The 23292-nt window shown below is 45.6% G+C and overlaps 1 protein-coding gene and 1 long non-coding RNA gene across 4 annotated transcripts in view; one reads left to right on the top strand and one right to left on the bottom strand.

Moving 5' to 3' along the window:
* The window catches only part of MKI67 (marker of proliferation Ki-67), a 41544-nt gene extending 37318 nt beyond the window's left edge, over positions 1–4226 (top strand). For all 3 annotated transcript variants that reach the window (XM_084633126.1, XM_084633127.1, XM_084633125.1), the window contains exon 17: positions 1527–4226. In XM_084633126.1, coding sequence (XP_084489252.1) covers positions 1527–1666 — 140 coding nt within the window. In that variant the 3' untranslated portion in view covers positions 1667–4226. The remainder of the gene's footprint in view (positions 1–1526) is intronic.
* A 727-nt stretch (positions 4227–4953) lies between these two features.
* On the bottom strand, positions 4954–10901 carry LOC311524104. Its single transcript, XR_014712483.1, has 3 exons — positions 10660–10901; positions 5809–5969; positions 4954–5109 (listed from the first exon to the last, which is right to left on the bottom strand). It is a non-coding gene; the product is annotated as an uncharacterized lncRNA (long non-coding RNA).
* Positions 10902–23292: the final 12391 nt, after the last annotated feature.

The following is a 23292-nucleotide window of genomic DNA, read 5'->3' as shown; positions in this document are numbered from 1 at the left end:
ATAAGGAAGTGCTTTATTCTTGATCTTGCCTGTAACTTAATGTTGTGAATAAAAGTGATAAAATTTGCATTACTGTAGATCCCAATATTTCAATCTTAAACGTTTGTTGCCACAGGGACACTTAGTACATGTTTGTATAGCACGTAGCATAAATAATACTTTCCTTTGTTACTGTAAATCTCAAGTCCTCAAAATTGTTCTTATTATGAATCACGGTCCGCTCAATCTATTTGCAATTGTACAACATCTCTATTGCAATTACAACAATTGTTAACATGAAAAAACATTAGGAAAATATTTAGATAACTGTTTTCAATGTGATGTCAATTTTAAAAGATCACTATCTTTTTCACCTTCATTTAATCTTCCCCACATATGTGTGTTCCTTCTCATCCTTCTCCTCTGCCTGGTCCCCTCTTCCCCATCATACTCTTTCTTGCTGTCTGATCCTCCAATCCCATGCTCATGCTAACCTCCTCATTTTTTCCCTTTACATTTGCCGTTTTGTCTTATTCCTTTTTCCCATTCTTTTCTCCTGCCTTCTGGTTCCCTTTCTTGCTCCCTGCTCCTGCTATACATGCACTAGGTACCTGATTCTTTTCTTACCGTTCTTCTGGACAGTGCTCTTTAGCTGGAGGTCATCTTTCCACCAAGCAGCTTTTGATGGTAGCTACCATCTCTGGTGCCATTAGTAACTTTCTTCTGGTTTCTAGATTCCTATGCAGTCTAGTCTTTTCTTTACAATGAAGAGCCTGACCTGCCAGCTCTTCGTGGACCCAGAACCACTGCTGTATATTCTAATGCAGGGTTTTCCTTGCTTTAATATTTTTATTGGGAGTCTTTAGTTTACATATGAGTTTAAAAAAAAAATCACTAAAAGTACCAAATTGGGTTTATGGTATAACTTTGGGACTAATACTCCACAAAGGCCCCAAGAATCAAGTGCAGCCAGTTATTCTGGTTGAAACCTTTGCCTTTAGTAAAAGGCTTAAACCCACAAGGCAGCAGGAATGTTGGCAGCGCGCTTACTGAATGGTGGCCTGTATTCACCATGTCACAGCACTATCTTTGGACATTTATGGTGATTTATAACAGTGTCATCTGCTGCTCCACCACAGCCTATTAGTACAGTCATCATATTGTCCATGACTGCTTATTCAACAGGCTTCCCGGTGTATATCACAGCTAACCACTGTATCTGAAGTCCATTTGTACAGAATGGACTACCATGGTTTCAAAATGCCATATAAGAAAAAGAATTAGCTTTAGTGCACTTATTAATGTTAATCTGGTTTCAGAAATAGCTGAGAGTCTTCAGGGATCTATTTTAAAGGATGCTGGTTGTGCAGAAGTGCAGCTTTCATAACTGGTTTGTTGTATTCCTGGGTATTGTCTCTGGAATATATTTATTAGGGATATTTTTCTCTAAAACAGCATAGCTGAAGATTTGAATTTCAGCTAAAAAGTTTGATTTATTATCTAAATTTACAGTTAATTTTTATTTATTTATTTATTTATTTTTACAGAGTCTGGTCAAAGTATAACTCTGCAGAAAGAAACAAGAAACAAAACTAAAGGAGAACTTGGCAAAGGTGATATAAGCATGATTCAGAGTGCTGGAGGAACAGAAAGGAAAACAAGAGCAAGTGCAAGAACAAGAAAATAATCTTAATAGTTGTAGAACCAGTTTTGAAATCTTTTCAGTATTTGATTTTGCAGTTTTTTTATGTAAATGGATGAGCACTTAGATTTGATAGAGTTGTAAAGCATTCAGTGAATTTAGGTATAATGGAGATATGTTTATCTGTTTATATAAGTAGAAGTGATACCTCTTTTAATAGCATAATTCAGCCAAATATATTTGCTTTCCAAACCGTGGTGAGCTTGTGCAAAATTACAGCAACCAAAAAAACTTTCTGTGCCAACATTGATGCCTCCTTTCACTGATGATCATTTCAGCAGTCTGGAAGTTGTATTACTTTGCTGAATCTGCCCATATGTAATTGTATGTTCTTATCTAGTTAGCTTAATTTTGGGATACTAAAGTTTTATATTTTCATGAAAATTCTGTAAATATCCTTTTTTAAAAAATCTACAGGTTTTTATTGGCAAAACTATTATGTGGGAATTCTGATTTAACAGCTTAAATTGACTACTGCAAAAAATGCAAATAGATTTTTATAAGAGTTAATAAATTTTGTAAATGTTAATTAGATGTGTGATTTTATGTTGTGATTTAAGCATACTTTTTGTTACAAGTATATTAGGAAAACTCAAGATTTATATATAATTACTATTTTTTCCTCACAAGCACAGTGTCAGCATTATTCCCCCAGTCCTCTAAATGACCCAGCAGGTTTATGGAAGCACGTCTTGTTTATGATGGGTCTCCTAGAATATTGGCTGTCTCCTAGTTTGTGGGGCAAGACTGCTCTTTGCTCTGCAGCAGGTCCAATTGTACATGATTGCTAACACCAGACAGCCTGCAGCACTAAATGGATTAAGAATGGGCATCTTAAAGCAATGGGGCTGCCCTTTCCCCAACTCCTCCTTTTCAAAGGAGTGTTATCCTGTGTTTTGTATGCAGTTATTTTAATATAACATCATCCAAGTGTTTTCAGCATCCATGGACCATGTAGATATGTACACGCTAACTAAAGACTATTATTCTTAAATTATGGAGTCTTTCTGTTACTTGTAAATAGCACATTGCATGAATTATTCAAAATGTTAAAGATATATTTTAAAAAACTATAAGATAGTATATATTCTCCCTGCCATTTATTTGTGTTTAAGAGCCTGATCCTGCTCTATTGAAGTTGATGACAGAAATGTCCTGTTGACTACAAGATATAAGTCAACTTCTTCTACCACATATATACATCTGTTAAGTGAGTTTTTAAGCCAGTATTCAAAGAAAAAAAGAAAACACCACCAAACCCAGTATTTTAAATGTTTTTTTCTATGAAGAGCTGAGTCCTGACATTTTTAAAACATTGAACCTTTTCTACACTATCATTTTTCTTAATATCTTCCATTATTATATGACCACATAGCACAGCTCCAGTGGTGTTAACATTGATGGGACCATTAATGTGGACAGCCTGCTGCTGGCATTGCAACCATTGTGCCACCAGATCTGTTCGAAGCAGAATTAGGGCTTGTCTTCACATACAGCTGTGCCATTCTGGTGCTTTAGTGAAGACACTCCTGTGCCAACAGGAGAGCTCCTCCCATTGGCTTAGTTAATTCACTCTCCCATCAACATAGCGCTGTCTACACGGTGGGTTAGGTTGGTATAACTATGTTGTCGTGGGTGTGGACTTTTCACACCCCTGAGCAATGTAGTTATACTGATACACGTCTGTACTGTAGACATGGCCTTAGATGACAAACAGTTTAAAACACTGGCAGCTCTCCCACTGCTGCTACTGCTGGTGGAGCTGGAGTAGAGAGAGATTAAGAAAAATACTAGTGTACACACAACCTAAATTTATTCCAAACTAATTTACGGGAATATATGGAGTTGTGGTTTTCTGTAACATAGACAATTGAAAAGCAATGTGTTTAGCTGGGAGTGAGAATTTAAAAATCCTGTTTAAAAAAATACTGAAGGTAAATATTTTAATATTTCAAAGGTTGTGTTTTGCGGGGCTTTTTTTGTGCATAACTTGTACTATGAAGCCCAACTATCCACTTCTTTAATATAGTGACCCCTCTCCTATACCTTTTTGCCGCTGTACTGCGCAAGGCCAATAGTTGCAAAGATCCCCTTCATCAAGTAGTGTCCCTGTGGGTGCTTCACTGTAGGTGTGTCTGTGTCCCTGCGCTGCTGATCATAGAACTTCGGTAGCTGAAGGGTTCATGTAGCGTTCGTGCACCTGGAAACAGTCAGGGCACACCCTGAATGTTGTGTAGGAGCAATGCACACATTGCTCTGTTCTATCCAAGGACATGGACCATGAAAACATGGACCATCTGGAAAGTCAAAATAAGGACATCAGCCGTGGGAAGCTTCCTCGGCCGAAGCTCAAGGCCTGAGAATAAAGATTGTAGTAGATAGAGGCTAGTAAATAGGAATATTAATCAAAGTCATATTATTTCCTTTGTTGATGCCTTTTGCGGTCGGTTGGGGTATGTGATGCGCAGGGGGGAGAGAAATAAAAGAGGTGGAAAAGCTGACAGGGGTAATCCCATCAGCAGACCAGCCTGCTTGCTTGCCTAAAGCCGTGTCCTGTCTTGTATTGAACCGCCACAGGTAGCAGTGTCTATGGGGACCGCACATGCACTGTCTCTACTCGTGCTGTGCCATGAGGCTAGCCAGGGCACATGGGATAACTACCCTCAGTTCCTTCTTAACCACCCTGGATAGAAACAGGGCCTTTAGCTGTCCATTAGCATATCGTTAGCTTTTAGAAACTTTTTAGCTTTCTTCTGACTCTTTATTTGGCTGTGCCTAATTAAAAAAAAAAAGAGAGAGAGAGAAAAGACTTTGTCCTGGTTTTGCCCCCAATGGTGGGAACCCACCTGGAAAAGGATATGCCTAGCTCTCCGGCCTTCAAGAAGTATTGCACTTTCAGCGAGGCGATCCCGGTTGTGGAGAAGCACTCCCAGTGCCTTTCCTTTCTTGGCAAGGACCATATCCAACAAAAGTGTTCCCTCTGCCAGCAGCTCTGACCAAAATCCCACAAAGACAACTTCGCCAGAAAATCATCTTTATGGAGGCAGCTCTCCATAAATTCCATCGTGGTGGACGCTGTGAAATCCCATGGCTGACAGCACCACTCTAAGACAACACCCTATGACAGAGACTGGAAGTGCCTTGATCCCTTCGGTAGGAAGGCGTACTCAGCCACCTTACAGTTTTGAATTGCCAGCTACTAGGCACTCATGGCAAAGTACAACTACATGAATTATAATAAATTACACAACTTTATTGATAAACTGCTGGAGAGCTCTTGGACTCCTTCAAGGTCATCATCCTGGAATGGCAGCTGGTAGCAAAAACCACCTTTGCAATCGGCCGTTGATGCAGCTGACATGGCTGCCAGGACCACCTCCACTGCTGTGGTGATAAGACGGGCGTCGTGGCTTCACCTCTCAGGATTCCTGAAAGAGGTTTAGAACACAGGAGGATTTTGAGGGTTTCAAGCTCTTCGCTGAGAGGACTGATGCCTCCCTCCACTCCTTGAAGGATTGCAGGGCCACTCCCAGATCACTGGGAATCTACACATGAGGGCAAAAGGGACATTTTAGCCCTCAATACCAATAGAGACCTTATTTGTCCCAATTCCCCTCACAATGGCACTATCTGCCCCAAAAGGAATAAAGGGAAATTCCCAAAATGGAAGCCTTTGGGCTCCCAGTCTTAGACTCAACCACCTGCCCCTAAGCACTACTTTTGATGTGCAGGTCAAGGTGTCATGAGACCTCTCCTTAATACTACCTATGCTCATGCACCCATTTGGCAGCGTTCTGCAGTGCCTGGAAGTGCATAATGTCTGATAGATGAGTCCTAAGAGATCATCAGATCTGGTTATTCCATTCACTTTAGCGCCCTACCCCTTCCACAACATAGTCTCATGTATTATATCAACTGTCAGGGAGGAGCCAGATCGCCTTCCCTATGCACGGAGGCAGTGAATCTACGGAACTGGTGCATCTCTCATAACATCACCGTGTCCAAGGTTTACTTCCCAGACACACAAAACTCGATAGCGGACAAGCTCATTCGCAAATTCCCACATGACCATGAGTGGGAGATGCACCCTTCAGTACTTAATGATTTATTCACACTGTGAGGAATACCGTCCACAGAGCAGTTCACCACCTATCTCAGACACTTCTTGTTCTGGTACTGTTCCGGGGTGGGGATCGGTCAGCTCTTTCTGGGCGATGCTTTCCTCCTCCTGTAGGAAAAGGACCTTCTTTACACCTTCTTTCAGTTTCCTCTTCTGCTGAAGGTCCTGCTAAAGATAAAGAGGAATAGAGTTTGCGTAATTTTGATTGCTCCAACATAGCTGAGACAGACCTGGTACCCTTACCTGATGTAGTTCTTGATGTGCCCACAGATCTCCCTTCTGGCCCCTCCGCATCTTCTCTCTCAGGACAAAGGGTGTACCATACATCCCAACTTGGGGATCCTCCACTTCAAGGCATGGCTCCTATATGATTCTAGCACCTAGAGAGCTCATGCTCAAAGTTGGTGTAAGAGGTTTTACTACACAATAGAAAGTCTTCCACATGTCACACTTACCTGCAGAAATGGTCCAGGTTCCAGATCTGGTGCACGTCCCAACAAATCTCTCCAGTGTCAGCAACTCTTCCACATTCTTCTGGGCAGGGCCAGGGCCCGACTAAATTATCATCAGGTTCCAAGCAGGCCTTTTGAAGGTGCGCCTGAGGACGGTGCACCAGTTTTGATTCCGGATCCTTCCCTGTCTTTTTTGAATCATCTGTCCCACTTCTATTGTGCTTGGTCCCAAGTAACTTCGGATTACTGGGTTGTTCACACAGTGGAAGTGAGATATTCTCTCCAGTTCTGTTCCTACCTTCTCTCCCATCCCCTTTCCCTGTTGCTCTTCAGGGACCCCTCTCATGAGGAACTCCTTATCCAGGAGGTGCAGGCGCTCCTCGCCATGGGAGCGGTGGAGGAGGTTCCTCAGGAGCTAAGGTGCAAGGGATTCTACTCCTGATACTTCCTAATCCCCAAGGCCAACTGGGGTCTCAGACCCATTCTAGATCTGCGCAGTCTCAACAAATGCATGGTAAAGTTGAAGTTTTGCATGGTCTCCTTGGGCACCATTATCCCCTCCCTGGATCCAGGAGACTGGTATGCCGCCCTCGACATGAAGGACGCATACTTCCATATAGCGATTTGTCCTGCACAACAACGCTTCCTACGCTTCATGGTCAACCACAAGCACTACCAATTCACTGTCCTTTGGCCTCTCAACAGCCCCCGAGTGTTCATCAAGAGCATGTCAGTCATGGCTGCTTTCCTCCGTTGACGGCAGGTGCAAGTATACCCCTACCTTGACGACTGGCTGCTCAGAGGCCGTGCCAGGGGGCAGGTGCTGTCCCAAATCAGTTTGGTCAGGTACACGTTCGAGCAACTGGGTCTCCTCAACTTGGGGAAGTCACTCTTGGAACCGACCCAAAGAATAGAATTCACTGGGGCAGTATTAGAATTAGTTCAGGCGCAAGCTCTTCTGCCAGGACCTGATTTTGAGCCATCACGAACATAATTCAAAGCCTCCAGCAATTCCAACAGCAAGGGGGTACCTGAGTCTCCTCGGCCATATGGCTACTTGCACGTACGCAACCTGGCACGCCAGGCTGCAGCTTAGACCTTTACAGGCATGGCTTGCCTCAGCCTACTGTCCGGGGCACAACAGCTTGAATTCAGTGGTCATGGTTCCAGGGCAGTTCCTCATGTCCCTCCACTGGTGGCTTAACCCTCAAGCAGTGTGCGAAGGAGTCCCCTTCCACAACCCTCAACCTTCCTTGTCCCTGGTTATGGATGTGTTAGCTCTGGAATGGGGTGCACATCTGGGAGACCTCTAGACACAGGGCCTGTGGTCGCAGGACAAGCTCTCCCTGCATATCAACTTCAAGGAGCTGAGGGCGGTGCACCTAGCCTGCCAGGCCTTTCAGGCCCAATTACAAGTCCAATGCGTAGTAGTTCTAACGGACACCACCACCACCATGTTTTACATCAACAAACAGGGTGGAGCCTGTTCCTCTCCCCTATGCCAGGAGGCCCTCCGGCTGTGGGAGTTCTGCATAGCACACTCCATTCACCTGGAAGCATCCTTTCTACCAGGAGTTCAGAACATGCTGGCGGACCACCTCAGCAGGTCCTTCCGCATATGAATGATCCATCCGGCCGGGTGTCATTCACCTCATTTTCCAAAGGTGGGGGTTTCCCCAGGTTGACCTGTTTTCCACCCGACGCAGCAAGAAGTGCCCACTGTTCTGCTCCTTCCAGGGTCACAGCCCAGGTTCACTCACAGATGTATTCCTGCTACCCTGGAGAGGTTCCCTGCTCTACGCCTTTTCCCCCATTCCCTCTCGTGCACAAGGTCCTGCTCAAGGTCTGCAGAGCGGGGACAAAGAATTCTGATAGCTCCAGCATGGCCTCGACAACACCTGGTACACTATGCTATTGGAGCTGTCGGTGGACGCACCGGTCACGTTACCTCTCCTCCTCAACTTACTCTATCAGGACCACAGTTGCTTTCAACACTCTGACCTGTGGTCCCTCCACCGGATGGCTTGGAAGCTTTGTGGCTGAACCCCATAGAACTGTGCTCAGAACAAGTAAGGGAGGTCCTCGGCAGCAGGAAGCCCTCCACTAGAGCCACGTATCTGGCAAAGTGGAAGAGATTCTTGTGCTGCTGTGACCAGCACAGTACACTCCCCGCTCCAGGGACCTATACTTCTCATCTTGGAGTACCTCCTACACCTGAAACAGCAATGCCTGGTGGCGTCCTCCATAAGGGTACACCTTGCTGCTGTCTCGGCCTTCCACCCAGGAGCGTCTGGTCTATCTGTCTTCGCCAACCCTATGATTGGTCACTTCCTCAAAGGTCTGGACTGTCTACATCCCCAGATCAGGCAGCCTGTCCCTGCGTGGGAACTTAACCTGGTCCTCTCCAGGCTTATGGGGCCCCCATTCGAACCACTGGCAACTTGCTCCCTCCTGTATCTATCATGGAAGGTAGCTTTCCTGGTCACCATTACTTCTGCGAGGAGGGTGTCTGAGCTAAAGGCCCTCACCTCTGACCCACCATACACGGTTTTCCACAAGGATAAGGTGCAGCTCAGCCCGCACCTGGCCTTTCTCCCCAAGGTGGCGTTGCACTTCCACACCAGCCAGGACATTTTCCTGCCTGTCTTTTACCCTAAGCCTCATGCCAGTAACTGGAAGCAGAGGCTGTACTTCCTTGATGTTCAGCGAGCACTAGCTTTCTACACTGAGTTCACTAAGCCATTCAGAAAATTGAACCAGTTGTTCATAGCGGTGGCAGACCAGATGAAAGGGCTCCCAGTCTCATCTCAAAGAATATCTCCTGGATCATGTCATGCCATCCACATGTGCTATGAGCTGGTCAAAGTACCGGCCCCGGCTTACAGTACATTCCACATCAGCAGCGTTCTTGGCCCAGGTCCCAGTCCAAGAAATCTGCAGGGCCGCAACTTGGTCTTTTGTGCATACCTTCACCTCTCACGCCATCATCTGGCACACTAGAAATGACGTGGCTTTCTGCAGAGCAGTGCTACAATCAGCGTTTCCTTAACTCCAACCCCACTGCCTAGGCAAGGCTTGGGAGTCACCTGATTGGAATGGATATGAGCAACCACTCAAAGAAGAAAAAATGGTTACTTGCCTCTTGTAACTGTTCTTCGAGATGTGTTAGCTCATATCCATTCCAAACCCGCCTTCCCCTCTGTCAGAGTAACTGGTAAGAAGGAACTGAGGAGGCGCTGGGTCGACAGGGTCGTATACTGAGCGCCATGAAGGCATGACTCCAGGGGGCTCCACAGCAGAGCTGATGGGTACTGCTAGGGGACAAACTTTCCGATGACTGTGCATGCAGAGCGCACACCTAATTCGAATGGATATGAGTAACATATCTCCAAGAACAACAGTTACAAGAGGTGAGTGTAGCGACGTGGTCACCCTGCTCCTGCCTGAAGGGGATAAAGCAGCTCTAGAGAGGGCTGCAGAGGGGGAAAGCTAGGCTGATTAGGAAAACAGCCACAGCTTTGTTCAGCTTAATCAGGGCCCACCTGGCCCTTAAAAGAGGGCAGTGGGCCAGAAGCTGACAGTCTTTCTCTAGCTTTTTGAGAGAGAAGGACCTGGCTGCCAGGGAGCTAAGAAGGGTACCTAGGGTGGAGCAGTGCTGGGGAAGGGCCCTGGGAGCCAGGAAGCTCCAGCCTAGCAAAACCCCAGGCTGCAGGCCTTGTTAGGGTAGAGCAGTGCTGGGGAGGTCCAGCCTCGCAAAACCACAGGCTGTAGGCCTAGTTAAAGGCCTACGAAAAGGTACTGGGGCTGCAGAGGGGCAGCCCATAGATAGGCAGAGGCAGCTGGTCCAAGCCCCCTTGCAGTTGATGAGTGGTTTACAGACTGCAGTCTGCCCCAGGGAGCGGGGGCTAGATGATGACTGGCAGTAGCCACTGAGGCAAGGGAGGGATAGGGGGTTGGGGGTTCCGTCAGGGGCAGGTGAGACATCAGCTGGCAGAGGGTGCTCCTGGCCAGAAGAGCTAATTCCCAGGACGACCGACAGGAGGCTCTGCACCAGTGCATCGTCACCCCGCCACAGTGAGTAACCGTTTATGGAAATGCTGGCATCCACTTTCCTCACAGAGTAACTGCACATGCCACTAGAGTTCATTGCACATCTATAGCTCTATTGAAGGCTGTCCCATATCAAAGATTTGCAGGCCTACTACTTGTTCTTCTATCCATATTTTTGCCAAACATTATGCCATTTTACAGATTTTTGGAGACGACACTGCCTTGCATGATGCAGTCCTTCAAACTGCCCAGTCTTGCCTTCTCAGAACCCACATCCTTACTTAGCTTATTGCTTGGGTGTCTCCTATTTGAAGCACACAAAAGAACATATACTAGAAGAAGGAGAGGTTATTTACCTTACAATAACCTGAGTTCTTCAAGATGTTTTGTCCCTATTGGTGCTCCACCTCCCACCTTCCTTCCCCTCTGCTGTGGAGTTCTGGCTTCACGGTTGAGAAGGAACTGAATGGTGGTGTTCTTGCGCCTCTCTATAAGCCCTTGTTCAGAGCCGATGCACTGGTATGCGCAGGCATGGGCCCACAGATGCTACTTTACAGCCTACAATTGAGAGTGCATAGGCGCGCATACATCCCATAGTGTAGCACCCAGGGACAAAACATAGAATAAAACAAGTTACTGTGAGGCAAGTAACCTCTCCTTTTACTGCTTTTGGATTTCCTATCTTTTAATGTGTACCTTTCATGGCATTCCTCCCTTGACCTGACACTGAGGTCTGATGTTTGTTTTGGGAGGACAGTAATACTGTTGTTAGGTTAGTGTTTACTCCCTGGCATGTTGCCTAGGTTATCAAGTTTGGTCATTTCCCAAAGGTAGGGATCTGACTGAGGCCATTTTCAAAGAGGATGAAAAAAAGTTTACTTACCAATAAGCAGTCATCTTTAAGTACATTATCTCCACAGATTTCCAAATTTTCAGTCTCCTTCCCCATTTCTTCAGAGTATAATATACAATTTGTACCAGATGAATTAGTAAATAATTGATGCAGTTGCAAGTCACCCCCTTTTTAACCTTTGAGATCCCATGTGTCTCCAAAAGTCACTACTAGTAAATGATTTCAGGCATGTGGTCAGTGTTACATGCATCTCAAAGGTGTGGATCTGTGGATTCAGTACAGTTGAACATCTTCTTTGCTAAATAACCTTTAATTTTAGGGCATTAAGCACAGGTAATGAAAATCCAGATGGAATTTTAACTACCAAGCATGTCAAATTATCATTTACCTTTTGTTATGTGTTATGGTAGTCATGAGTAAGGCTGTGTGTTAGTCATAGGTATTTTTAGTAAAAGTCAGACGGGTCACAGGCAGTAAACAAAAATTCATGGCCCGTGACCCGTCCATGACTTCTATTATATACCCCTGACAAAATCTTGAGGGGGATAGCCCGGGGGGTGCCATGGGTGCTGGGGGTCGGGGCAGTGGCGCATGGCCTGGGACCCCTGCTGGAGAGGGGAGGGTTGGAAAGGCCAGCAGGCTCCCTACCTGGCTCTGCGCCTCCCCAGAAGTGGTGACATCCCCCTTGCTCAGTTCCAAGGTGGAGGCATGGTCAGGCAGCTTTGCCTGCTGCCTCCACCCAGAACGCTGGCTTTGCAGCTCCCATTGGCCAGGAACCATGGCCAATGGGAGTTGCGGGGGCAGCGCCTGCAGACAGTGGCAGCACATAGAGCTGTCTAGCCACGTCTCCACCTAGGAGCTGAGCGTGGGAGATGTCGCCGCTTCTGGAGAGCCCCCCCAGTTAACGCTGCCCAGAGCCCGCCTCACCCCCTCATGTGCCCCAACCCCCTGCCTCTTCCCACACCCAAACTCAACTGCTGCTGGTGGCAGGAGGGTGGGCGCAGTGGCCCAAAACTGCCCCAGCAGTGGCCAGTGCAACTGGCACAGGCTGCCTGAGCTGCCCCCAGACTAGGTGCACCAGCAGCTGCAGAAGTTAGAGGTCACAAAGTCCGTGACTTAGTCATAAGTACCTGTCAGTCTGTTTTGTACCATAGATCATTACCTTTCCTTATTAAATCATCCACAAAATAAAGAAAACTGGAATAAGTATTAACATCACTGAATTGGAAGTCTGTTGTGATATTAGAAGTCTCAAGAACAATGAGTTCTTCTTCGAATGCTTGTTCATGTCCATTCCAGTCAGGTGTATGCGTGCCATGTACATGCAAGCCGGAAGATTTTTCCCTTAGCAGCCTCCAAGGGACAGCCTGGGTGCCCTCTGGAGTCGCACCTTCATGGCACCAAATGTAGGGCCCTGCCGGCTCCCCACCCCTTCAGTTCCTTCTTACCCCTGGTGATGACTAGCTGGAACAACATTCGCTCTTGCTTGCAAGCACTTTTGGCAGTGTCCTCTTCACTTTTGATTGTAAAATAGTTAATTAGTAGTCATAGCTAGTAGTCCTCCCCCCCCCCCCGGCCCCAAATCATCATCTACCCCAGTTCTGGGGTATGCCTGGGTCCAAACTCTGCGAGGACTGAGGCAAGTTTATGCCCAAGAGTGACCCACACTCTTCTTGTCTGCGGTGCCTCGGGGACAGCCACCAAAAGGACAAGTGCAGGATCTGCAAGGGTTTTCATCCTAGGACCCTTAAAGACCAGGAGTAAACACTTAAGATCCTGCTAATGAAAGCAGCACTCTGGCCACATTCCAACCCAGGGTCTGCAGAACCCATGCTGAGCACTTCCTCGTCAGTTCGCAGTGGTCCGGCACAGACAGTGCATGAGCCGGCACCGAACAAGGACCCTAAGGTCTCACAGCACCGCCATGGCTCCACCCATAAAAAACTCTTTGGCGCGACACCATTCTTAGTCCCCAGTGCCACCAAAGAAGAAAAGTCCGGAGAGGGGTCGGTCTCCCGCTCTAAAGACCAAGGGACCTGCGGCATCAATGAGCATCTCAACCCAGGCCACCTAGTCTCTCCAGCCCTCTAGGGTCTTGTTGACTCCTGCCCCATCTGGGGTTCAGTTGAGTCCAAACTGTCAATGGTCCCCAGAGCGCCACGGTGATCAACTCCAGCTCCCCTCAATGCTGGAGGCATTTGAGGGAGCCAAAGACCTTATATGCCTCACGACGCCATCTTCCCCACAAAGGAGAGACAAGTTGCCAGTGACTACATGGCTCCAGTTTCAATCAAGGGGCAAACCAATGCTGATGGTGCACCGATCCCCATCTCTGGTGCGCCTCTCCCCGGCATGGCCCACCCATGCAGGGGAGCCGCACCATATCCCCAACCTCTCAGCACCAATCCCCGACCTCTGGCACCCCAGAGCCCTATCGCTCCAATAGGACCAGGAGCAGAAGGTCCAAATCCTGCCGCGACCACCAGCCCTACCCAGCACCATGGCCTCTGCAGTGGCAGCCTTCAATGCAGTTGCCCTTTTAGACACCTGGGAGTATCACCAGAGACAGGGGCAGATCCAGGGGCCAAGGTCCAGGTCAGCGTCGGTGTCCTCGGCGTCCTTCGCCGCTCCGCAGGCAACGCCGGCAGAAGTGCTGACACCGCTGTTGTCCTCTACAGGTCCGGCACCAACTCTCCCATCAGCGGCTCTGCTGGCAGCTGCAGCATCAATACCACTGGCATCGACAATATCGGCACTGCCGGAACCAACAACTTCAGCACAGTCTGCCTGGGCACCAATGTTTCCTCCCCCAGTGGACCCGGCACCGCAAGCTATGGAATACCGCATGCCACGAGACCCACGGGGCGCAAAAGGGAGTGAGCAGGGTCCGCTGCCAGGCCTTTCCTCTTCATCCTCCCCAGATGAAGCTGTGGTGGGACGTCGACAGCCCCAGCTCTGGAGGATAACAGGGTACTCCAGCAGCTCTTATGTCATGCTGCCCAGAACCTGGGTATACAGGCGAAGGAGGTGGTGGAGGAATCCAACCCAGTCATAGACATCCTCACACCCTCTGGTCCCTTTTCATATCACCTTGCCCATAATAAAGACAATTACAGAGACAACAAAAACCCTGTGGCAGACCCCTGCATCTGTGGCTCCTATGGCTAAGAGGAATGACAGACAGTACTTTGTCCCGCCTAAGAGATATGAACATTTAGACACACACACCCCAACATACGCCAGCCACTCAACGTAGGCATTTCCGGCCACAGCCTCCCTCCAGGTTCTACCAACAGAACCGCCAGGACGCTTCTCGTAGGAGGAATAGGAGCGGTAGAAGGAGGCAGCACCTCTCCTCAGCCCAGGATTTGGGCCACCGCCTGGCCCCAGACCACCCTTTTGAAGGTGCGGTCGAGGACGGCGCACCAGTACTACAACTCTTACCTTTTTGTCCTGACTATATACCCAAAGTCCCCTTTCTACCGTGCATGGTCCCATATCACCTCAGACCGCTGGGTGCTCCGCACAGTAGAGAGGGGATATTCCATCCAATTCTGTGCCCTCTCTCACTTCCCCAACCCCCTTCAGGAGCTCCTCTCATGAGCAACTTCTCATACAGGAAGTGAACTCACTTCTCTTGGTAGTTGCAGTGGAAGAGATTCCTCAGGAGCAACCTGGACCTGCGGGAACTCAAGATGCTCGTCAAGAAACTCAGGTTCCGCATGGTCTCTTTGGCCTTCATTATCCCCTCATTGGATCCAAGAGACTGGTATGCCGCCTTCGACTTGAAAGACACGTACTTTCACATAGCGATAATTCCGCCTCACTCAGGTTTGTGGTGAACAACAGCCACTATCAGTTTACTGTCCTCCCATTTGGCCTGTCAGCAGCACCTCGGGTGTTCCCCAAGCGCATGGCAGTTGTCGCGGCATTCCTGCACAAGCAGCAGGTACATGTGTTCCCATACCTTGACGACTGGTTGATCAAAGGCCACTCCAGATCTCAAATGGAAGAGCAGGTCAGCCTCATAAGGACATTTGTCGAACTGGGTCTCCTAAACGAGGCCAAATCGACACTGTCCCTGCTGCAGAGGATAGAGTTAATAGCAGCAGTGCTAGACTCGACTCAAGCCAGGGCATACCTCTCAGAAGCCAGGTTTCGGTCACTGGGCGACATTATACTGGGCCTCAGGCAGTTACCCACTACTACAGCAAGGAACTGCCTGAAACTTCTGGGGCATATGGCCGCTTGTACCTACTTAGTACAGCATGCCAGACTCAGGCTTTGCCTGCTCCAGTCATGGTTAGTCACCAGCTTGAGAAGCTTTGGACAGTATCGTATCCCTGCCTCGCCCAATACTACACTCCCTCCTGTGGTGGCTTGACCCACAGGTAGTCTGTGCAAAGTACCCTTCACCAGCCCCCAGCCATCCCTCTGGTTAGTTACAGATGCATCAGATCTGGGATGGGGGGGCACATTTGGGAGATCTCAGACACAAGGCCTCTGAGAGTGGTGCACCTGGCGTGCCGGGCTTTCAGAGTCCATATATCAGGGAGATGTGTATTAGTCCTCACAGACAACACCAAGACAATGTTTTATATCAACAAACAGCGGGGTCCACGCTCCTGTCCCCTATGCCAGGAAGCCCTTGTGCTGTGGGACTTCTGTGTAGAGCATTTGCTACACCTGCAAGCATCATATCTCTCTGGGATACAGAATAAGCCGGTGGCCAGTCCCAGCCACTCTTTCCACAGCCACGAGTGGTCCCTCTGGCCAGACGTGGTGAACTCAATCTTCCAACACTGGGGCTTTCCCCAAATAGACCTGTTCGCCATACGACGCAACAGGAAGCATCAGCTATTCTGCTCCTTCCTGAATCACAGCCCAGGTTCCATTGTGGATGCGTTCCTACTTCTATGGGGACGCCATCTCCTATACATGTTCCCGTTGGTTCCTTTAGTTCACAAGGTGCTCCTCAAGATCCACAGGACCAAGCCCTAGTGATATTGCTAGCTCCAGTCTGGCCACGCCAGCACTGGTTCACATTGCTCCTGGAAATGTCCGTGGTAACTCTGGTCACCCTACCACTTGTCCTGGACTTAATCATGCAAGATCATGGCTGCCTCTGGCACTCAAACCTCAAGTTGCTCCACCTCACAGCGTGGAAGCTCCATGGCTGAACGCGGTGGAGCTCTCCTGCTCTGATCAAGTCAGGCAAGTTCTCCTCAGCAGTAGAAAGCCCTCCACAAGGGCAACATACCTTGCCATGTGGAAGAGGTTCTCCATCTGGTTAGAACAGTGCCATCAGTTGCCGATGCTTGCCTCGTTGCCATTTATGCTGGACTACCTCCTCCATTTTAAGCAACAGGCACTGTCCATGTCGTCAATAAGGGTCCACTTGGCCGCCATCTCTGTCTTCTACCTGGGCACAGACGGCTACTCAGTCTTCGCAAACCCGATGGTCAGCCATTTCCTTAAAGGTCTCAACAGACTATACCTGCAAGTGTGACAGCCTATCCCGGCTTGGGACCTTAATCTAGTCCTTTCCAGACTTACGGGTCCACCATTTGAGCCACTGACTGCGTGCTCCCTGCTTTCTCTCTCATACAAGGTGGAATTTCTGGTTGCGATAACCTCAGCTAGGAGAGTGGAGCTCAGGGCCCTTACATTAGAGCTCCCTTACACAGTTTTCCATAAGGAACAAAGTTCAGCTCAGACCTCACCCGGCCTTTCTCCCTAACTCCCTCTCACCGCACGCTCCACCAGGGCTCAGGCCTCTTCAGCAACATTCCTGGCAGAGGTCCCCACACAGGAAATCTGCATGGCGGCAACGTGGTCCTCTATACACACTTTCACGATGCACTATGCAATCACTCAACAGGCCAGAGACGACGCAGCCTTCGGACTAACTGTGCTCCAATCAGTGGATGGCTCTGACCCCACCCTCCTGAACTTTGGCTTGTGAGTCACCTGATTGGAATAGATATGAACAAGCACTCGAAGAAAATGGTTACTCACCTTTTCATAACTGTTCTTCAAGATGTGTTCATGTCCATTCAAATACCCACCCTCCTACCCCTCTGTTGGAGCAACCAGCAAGAAGGAACTGAGTGGGTTGGGGTTGGCAGGTCCCTATATTGGGCACCATGAAGGCACGACTCCAGGGGGTGCCCAGGCCAACCCTATGGATGCTGCTAAGGCAAAAATCTTCCAGCTGGTATGCACGTGGCGTGCATACACCTGATTTGGAATGGACATGAACAACAGTTATGAGGTGAGTAACCACTTTTTCTCCCTCCTTCAGCATTATAAATATGCATTTTTCTGAGTTTAAACAAGTGCTCCTTAGTCAACCTGTTTTAAATAGATGAGGTATGAAAGAGTTTCATTATCCAACCATTTTTTTACAATAGTATACAAAAAGTGCTTGGGAGTATGTTAAAATAGTATCAAGCTATTATAAAGGACTCTTCTTTATAAATAGTCCTAAAAATGTTCTGGATGGTAAAATGGTCTTAGTGTTGCCTGTCCTTTCACCAATGTAGAGTTGCATCACAACACATTCTACAAACTAGTGGGACATTCCAGTCAAAACAGAAACTGTCCTGTGGAAATAAGGATATAGCTCTCTTTCAAGCTGGGCCGTTTACAAGTCCCATATGGGTTCTATACATTCTTGCCAGACCGGTGAAGGATTGGCATATTTGTGAGATCACTTTGTGAATCTCATTATTTACACAGATCCTTTAACACAATCCTCAACTCCTAGAGCTTGGAATTCTACCATCTTTGACTGTGATCTCAGATCTTATGCTAAACAAGGGCAGACCTGGTCAATTGTTAAAAAAGCCATAGAGTTGCACATGTTTATAAGACTGCAAGAGGGGAACCTCACTCTTACAGAATGTGGGACGTGAATAGGAAAACATATACCTTTCTAAGAACCTTATGAATTGTGCAGGGAGTGGGGAAGGGGAATGAGGAAAGCAAAGAGATTGTGGAGTAGCAGCATATCAGGAGACCAATTCCCCCTTTCTTCCCCCGAGTCTCCTGAGGTGCACAAGAAAGGGAGACACTCCTGTAGACTTTAGGATGTGAATAGGAGTGAAGATCTGCCTGGGTAAGAGGATCAGCCACCCAGCAAGCCATAGGAGGCTCACTGGGGTCTCTCCTAACCTTCACCCCTATACGCCTTAGGAGGCTTGTCAATGTCTTCAGTGGTTGGGCAGAGGCTTATTCCCTCAGAGTGGATTACTCAAATAAACTTAATTTTAAATTGCCTGCATTGTATTGTCAAGCAAGGGTCTGGCCAAAGGCAAAACTGTTGACATTTCTAACTGTGGTTGCCAACTTCTTTTAATGTCTTAACTTTAGTTTTGGTTGGAAAAATTGGGAGATCTGTCTATGGGAAAAGGCTAGATACTTGCTTTTTTATATCTATGTAGCTCTACCCACCCACAGGCACGCACAAATACATGTGCATACACATGGGTAATGGAAAAAATATATATAAATGAAAGCTTTGACCACTAGCAGTCACCTGATCTTATTTTAAGCTTAATGGAGCCATTGTGCCATTCTGACATTGCTATATAACATTTTTAATTTGCAAATCTAGATTGTAATTCACCAATCTTTGGTCTTGAGCACTGGGTCTCTTCAAGGTGGGTCCAGTTTTCTTAGATTTCCCTCTCTTTTCTCTGTTCTTTTGCTAAAAATGCAAAAAATAAAAATAGACTTGTCTGATTACCTCTATTTTTAGATTTTTCAGTTTTTCCACTGAATGCATCTGATGAAGTGAGCTGTAGCTCAGGAAAGTCTATGCTCAAATAAATTGGTTAGTCTCTAAGGTGCCACAAGTACTCCTTTTCTTTTTGCGAACACAGACTAACACGGCTGCTACTCTGAAATCTATTTTTAGGGTGTCATAATTCATGATCTCCTTGTCCAATTCACTTTACATGCAGTAGAAACATTCATGTTGAGCCAAAGACCTAATCTACCAATTCTGAGATGGACATTCCTGTGTTTATAGATTTTAAGCTGTGAAGAGGGCAGGCAGGTGGTTAAAATAGAGGTTGTAATAATAACCCCCTGATTTAAATTTTAAGATTCTAGATGTTTACTGTATTTTGTGTGAGTAAATCAAAACTGAATAATAATCTTGGGAGAAACAACCCGTAAAATGCTTTACCATTTCCAGATGTGCTATTTGTGAGGGATATAACAAATAATAACCGAGAAAAAAGTCTTCCTCTTGAAAGTCCTAATTTAAGAATAAAATACAACATTTTCTGACTTCAGAACAATATCCTTAAATATGTGACTGCTATAAATGAATTCAGCACTTACGTCCAGGTGGTAGGAGAAATTTCAGAAGGGACTCGTTGACCAAGTAGGTCAGCATTACTTCGAAAGAGAAGTTTAAACAAGTTGGAATGCCTAAACAGACACATACCCTTTGTTGTATTTGCTTATGATGTGCACCCACATGTTTGTGTGAGAACTTAATAATGAAGCTGCACTAATGAAATCAAATCATTGATGCTAACAAATAACTTGCATGTGATTCTAAAATTAAATATTTTTGCCATGGATTAGTGAGATATAAGAGGCTATACCCAAGGATGTCAGTTTGAAGAATTCTCTCTCTAATTGTGAAGATAATTCTACCCATGTGATAGGGATTCTCCTTTGTCTTATTATTATTATTATTTATTATGAACGGGGTTTCCATTTTCTAGATAATTTTAACAGAAGAAGGTTGGCTAACATACCTTTTTCTGTCTTGTGTTTCCAGTAACCTGTCTTTCATTCTTCCATTATCACATGTTTACCACTCCTTGGAGCATATGGCTACTTTGATAGAAGAGTCCTCCAGTCATGATTCCAGTAGAAAGCCTTTTACCCTTCCTCAAGAACAGAATGCAGCTTGCTAGTCACCAAGAGTGGAATCTGTGTGGTCAGCACATCTGAAAGAGCTACAGTTTCATATGGTAAATAACGAAACAGTATCAAAGTTGTTGTAGCTATCAAAATGTACACGCTTGTCATGCCAGGACAATTTCCCTTAACTTCATCACACACATGAAGTGCATATATACTACTCTACAGCATGTCCATTATGTCCCAAATTCAGCACTGGGATTCAACTCAACTTTCATTGTCTTTAGGCAGAGTTGCATCTGTTCCCATATAAATGGGATTTAGCCTGGTGACTTTGAGCGTAAGTACTTAAGTAGTTTTACTGCAATTAAGGAGACAGTAGCAGAACATTGTCTAGGCTCCTAGAAATTACCCAACCTTCAAATATAATTTACAATTGGAATTAGATTATTTGCTTGATAGGCTTGGCAATAATTATAGTAAATCTCCTCTGTAGCTGGTCCAGAGCCAGTATTCATTTCCTGCCCTTTCTTTGAATTGCTAACAGATTTTCTACAACTGGTATCTCTGAGGAGGAGATTATACCCGAGTTAGCTGGGCACAACAGGTACCGCCTGCAACAAGGGTTTTGAAAAAAATTTTTTTTGGCTCTACAGCAGTTCTTGAACTGTTTGTTCAGAGGAGGATGACAAAGGAACAATCAATAAGTGCATACTGCAGATCAGTAGTATCACTGCTGGGTTTCTTGGGCTTCTCAGGTCTATTGGAGCAAGTTACATTACTTCTAGATGGTGTCTGCGTGCAGAATTGCAAAAATGGGTTCTGAATTTGTGAGCTGTGGTAGCTCATATTGCAATATAACAAACAGCCTTTAACATGTTCACTGGGACAAAGCTGAAAATTTTCCAGCCCTCAGAAGTTAAACTTAGTTTTTGAATTTGTATCACTGAGTGCCACATGGGGGCGGGGGAGGGGGGGGGAGAAGAGGATTGTGGATAAACAGCTGGGATAATTGGGGTCTAGCAGGTCTACACCAATTGGGAGTTCAATTGTTAGAAAGTGAGTAAAGGATCATAAAATGGCACAATGTATGTTGATAGAGTTCAAAAAGGAGACTGAAAAACTTAGTCTAAACAAAAAGGTCTGTTCATAACACCCAAAGACTGTGGAAAAGTGACTGGTAAACACGAGGAGAATGGGACCAGAAATGAATGTCCCAAAATGGGACTATACTTAAAAATCATTTGAAAGCTGCAGCTAGTGCAGAGTACAGCTGCCTGTCTTTGAAAGGGTGTTTCTCTTTGGGAGCTCAGATCTGTGATCTTCAATAACTACCAATTGATTTCTAATTGATGAAGGTATTGATATTAATCTATAAAACCCTAAATGCTTTGGATCTTAACAACCTGATGACCTCTCTCTTGGTGTAGTAGTAAGGCAATTACAGTAAACTTGCCCTAACAGCTCCCTGATTAAAACAAGAGGGACCCAAGGGTAGGGCAGCTCAGTTGGGAAGAAATTCTGGACACTGCCCTAATGTTTGTTATATGCTTTTTAAATTAATATTTTATACTTTTTCTCAGAGCCTTGTTTGAGCCCATTTTTAATAAGCACAAATGAATAAAATAAGGAGTGACAGCACGGACATTTAGTTAAAATCAGGATTAACACAAACTACTGGCAAAAAGAAAAGGAGTACTTGTGGCACCTTAGAGGCTAACCAGTTTATTTGAGCATAAGCTTTCGTGAGCTCACGAAAGCTTATGCTCAAATAAACTGGTTAGCCTCTAAGGTGCCACAAGTACTCCTTTTCTTTTTGCGAATACAGACTAACATGGTTGCTACTCTGAAACAAACTACTGGTCAAATCCTGGTCCTGTTGAACTTAAATAACAAAATATCAGCAACTTTTCTGGAATCATTTTTATGGACCAAAGAGATTTACATCTGGGGAAGAGGTTTTTAAATACAGACATTTAGATCTTCTAGCAGTCTGCAGCTTACTAGAGGGACCACTTTTTTAACTTTTAGCTACTGAAATTCAAAACTATTTGGGAGTTTAAATGTAATCTGTATCACTCATATCTAATCATAACAATATCTAGCTCTTTAAAAACTATTACATACTACAGTGTCTTCTAGACAGAGTAACCTTAATACATGTATGGCTGATGTTACAGAACCTGTAGAATCAAGGAAAGCAAAATCATAATAGTTGCTGTGACTAATTTTTCACTTTTGTGATTTTCTTTTTCATTCTGTATACTGTTCAGTGGTCAATATACAGGATGACACTGTACTGATGAAGTCAGTAGCATGCCCTTCTAAATCAGGCCCAATTCTGCAAGCAGATCCATGTCGACAGACCACTCAGTGGCCAATTGCCTTCAATTTGGCGCCACACAGATGCTTGCAAGAACAGTATCTAAGGGAGCAAATTTTGTTCTCAGTTACACAGTGAATTTTATACAATTTAAAGTGTCACATTTTTGCATAAGAGTTAATGTAATTAGTGTTGTAAAGCTTGCTTACCTGATAAACCTAGGACAGGGTCTTCAGATACAACTATTCATTACAATAGCTATAAATACTTTTTAATTTGTGTGGCTTGTACTTTAAAAATACTTAACATTGAGCCTGGCCAATCACTCAGATCATTGTAAAACCTTTAAAAAGTTTGGGCCAAATTCTACTGTATTAAACTGATGTAACAAAGCAGAATTTGGCTCAGCATTCAGTAAGGCAGATGGGCTTCTGTTTGCAACCTTTTAAAGTCGGGTGCCTTATCCAGAAACATTTTAAGAAGATGCTAAGTATCTGAATGTAGACTTTTTCCTTTATAATTATCTGACGAACTATACAGCTGTAGACAGAAAATATTGATCGCGCTGGTAAATGGATTTAATGCCTTTTCATATTTAAAATTGCCTTGTCATTTGAGTAATGAATTTTCTGTGCTTTATGATGGAAAAGATTACAGTTGAGTTTTATTGTAGGCAGAGATTAATTTGCTAAACCACTTTCAGAGCCCAGGTGTGTTGCTAGCTGAAACAAAATTATTAACCTTAATACAATTTTTAAACAATTATTAAGCTAATCGGATGCAAATTAAACAAAATGAACCTATAAATATATGTGTTTTTCAAATTAGTAATTGGAGTTTTTGATGATCTTTGGCTTGACATTGATAAGCTGCTTCTCATAACAGTCTAATTAGGCAATATGTAAACTTTGGCATTCGGTTCTGTCC

This window comes from Lepidochelys olivacea, assembly GCF_965140295.1.
Source record: "Lepidochelys olivacea isolate rLepOli2 genome assembly, chromosome: 7".
NCBI lineage: Eukaryota > Metazoa > Chordata > Testudines > Cheloniidae > Lepidochelys > Lepidochelys olivacea.
Note: the sequence above shows the minus strand (reverse complement) of the source record. Positions and strands in the feature narration are given on the sequence as shown.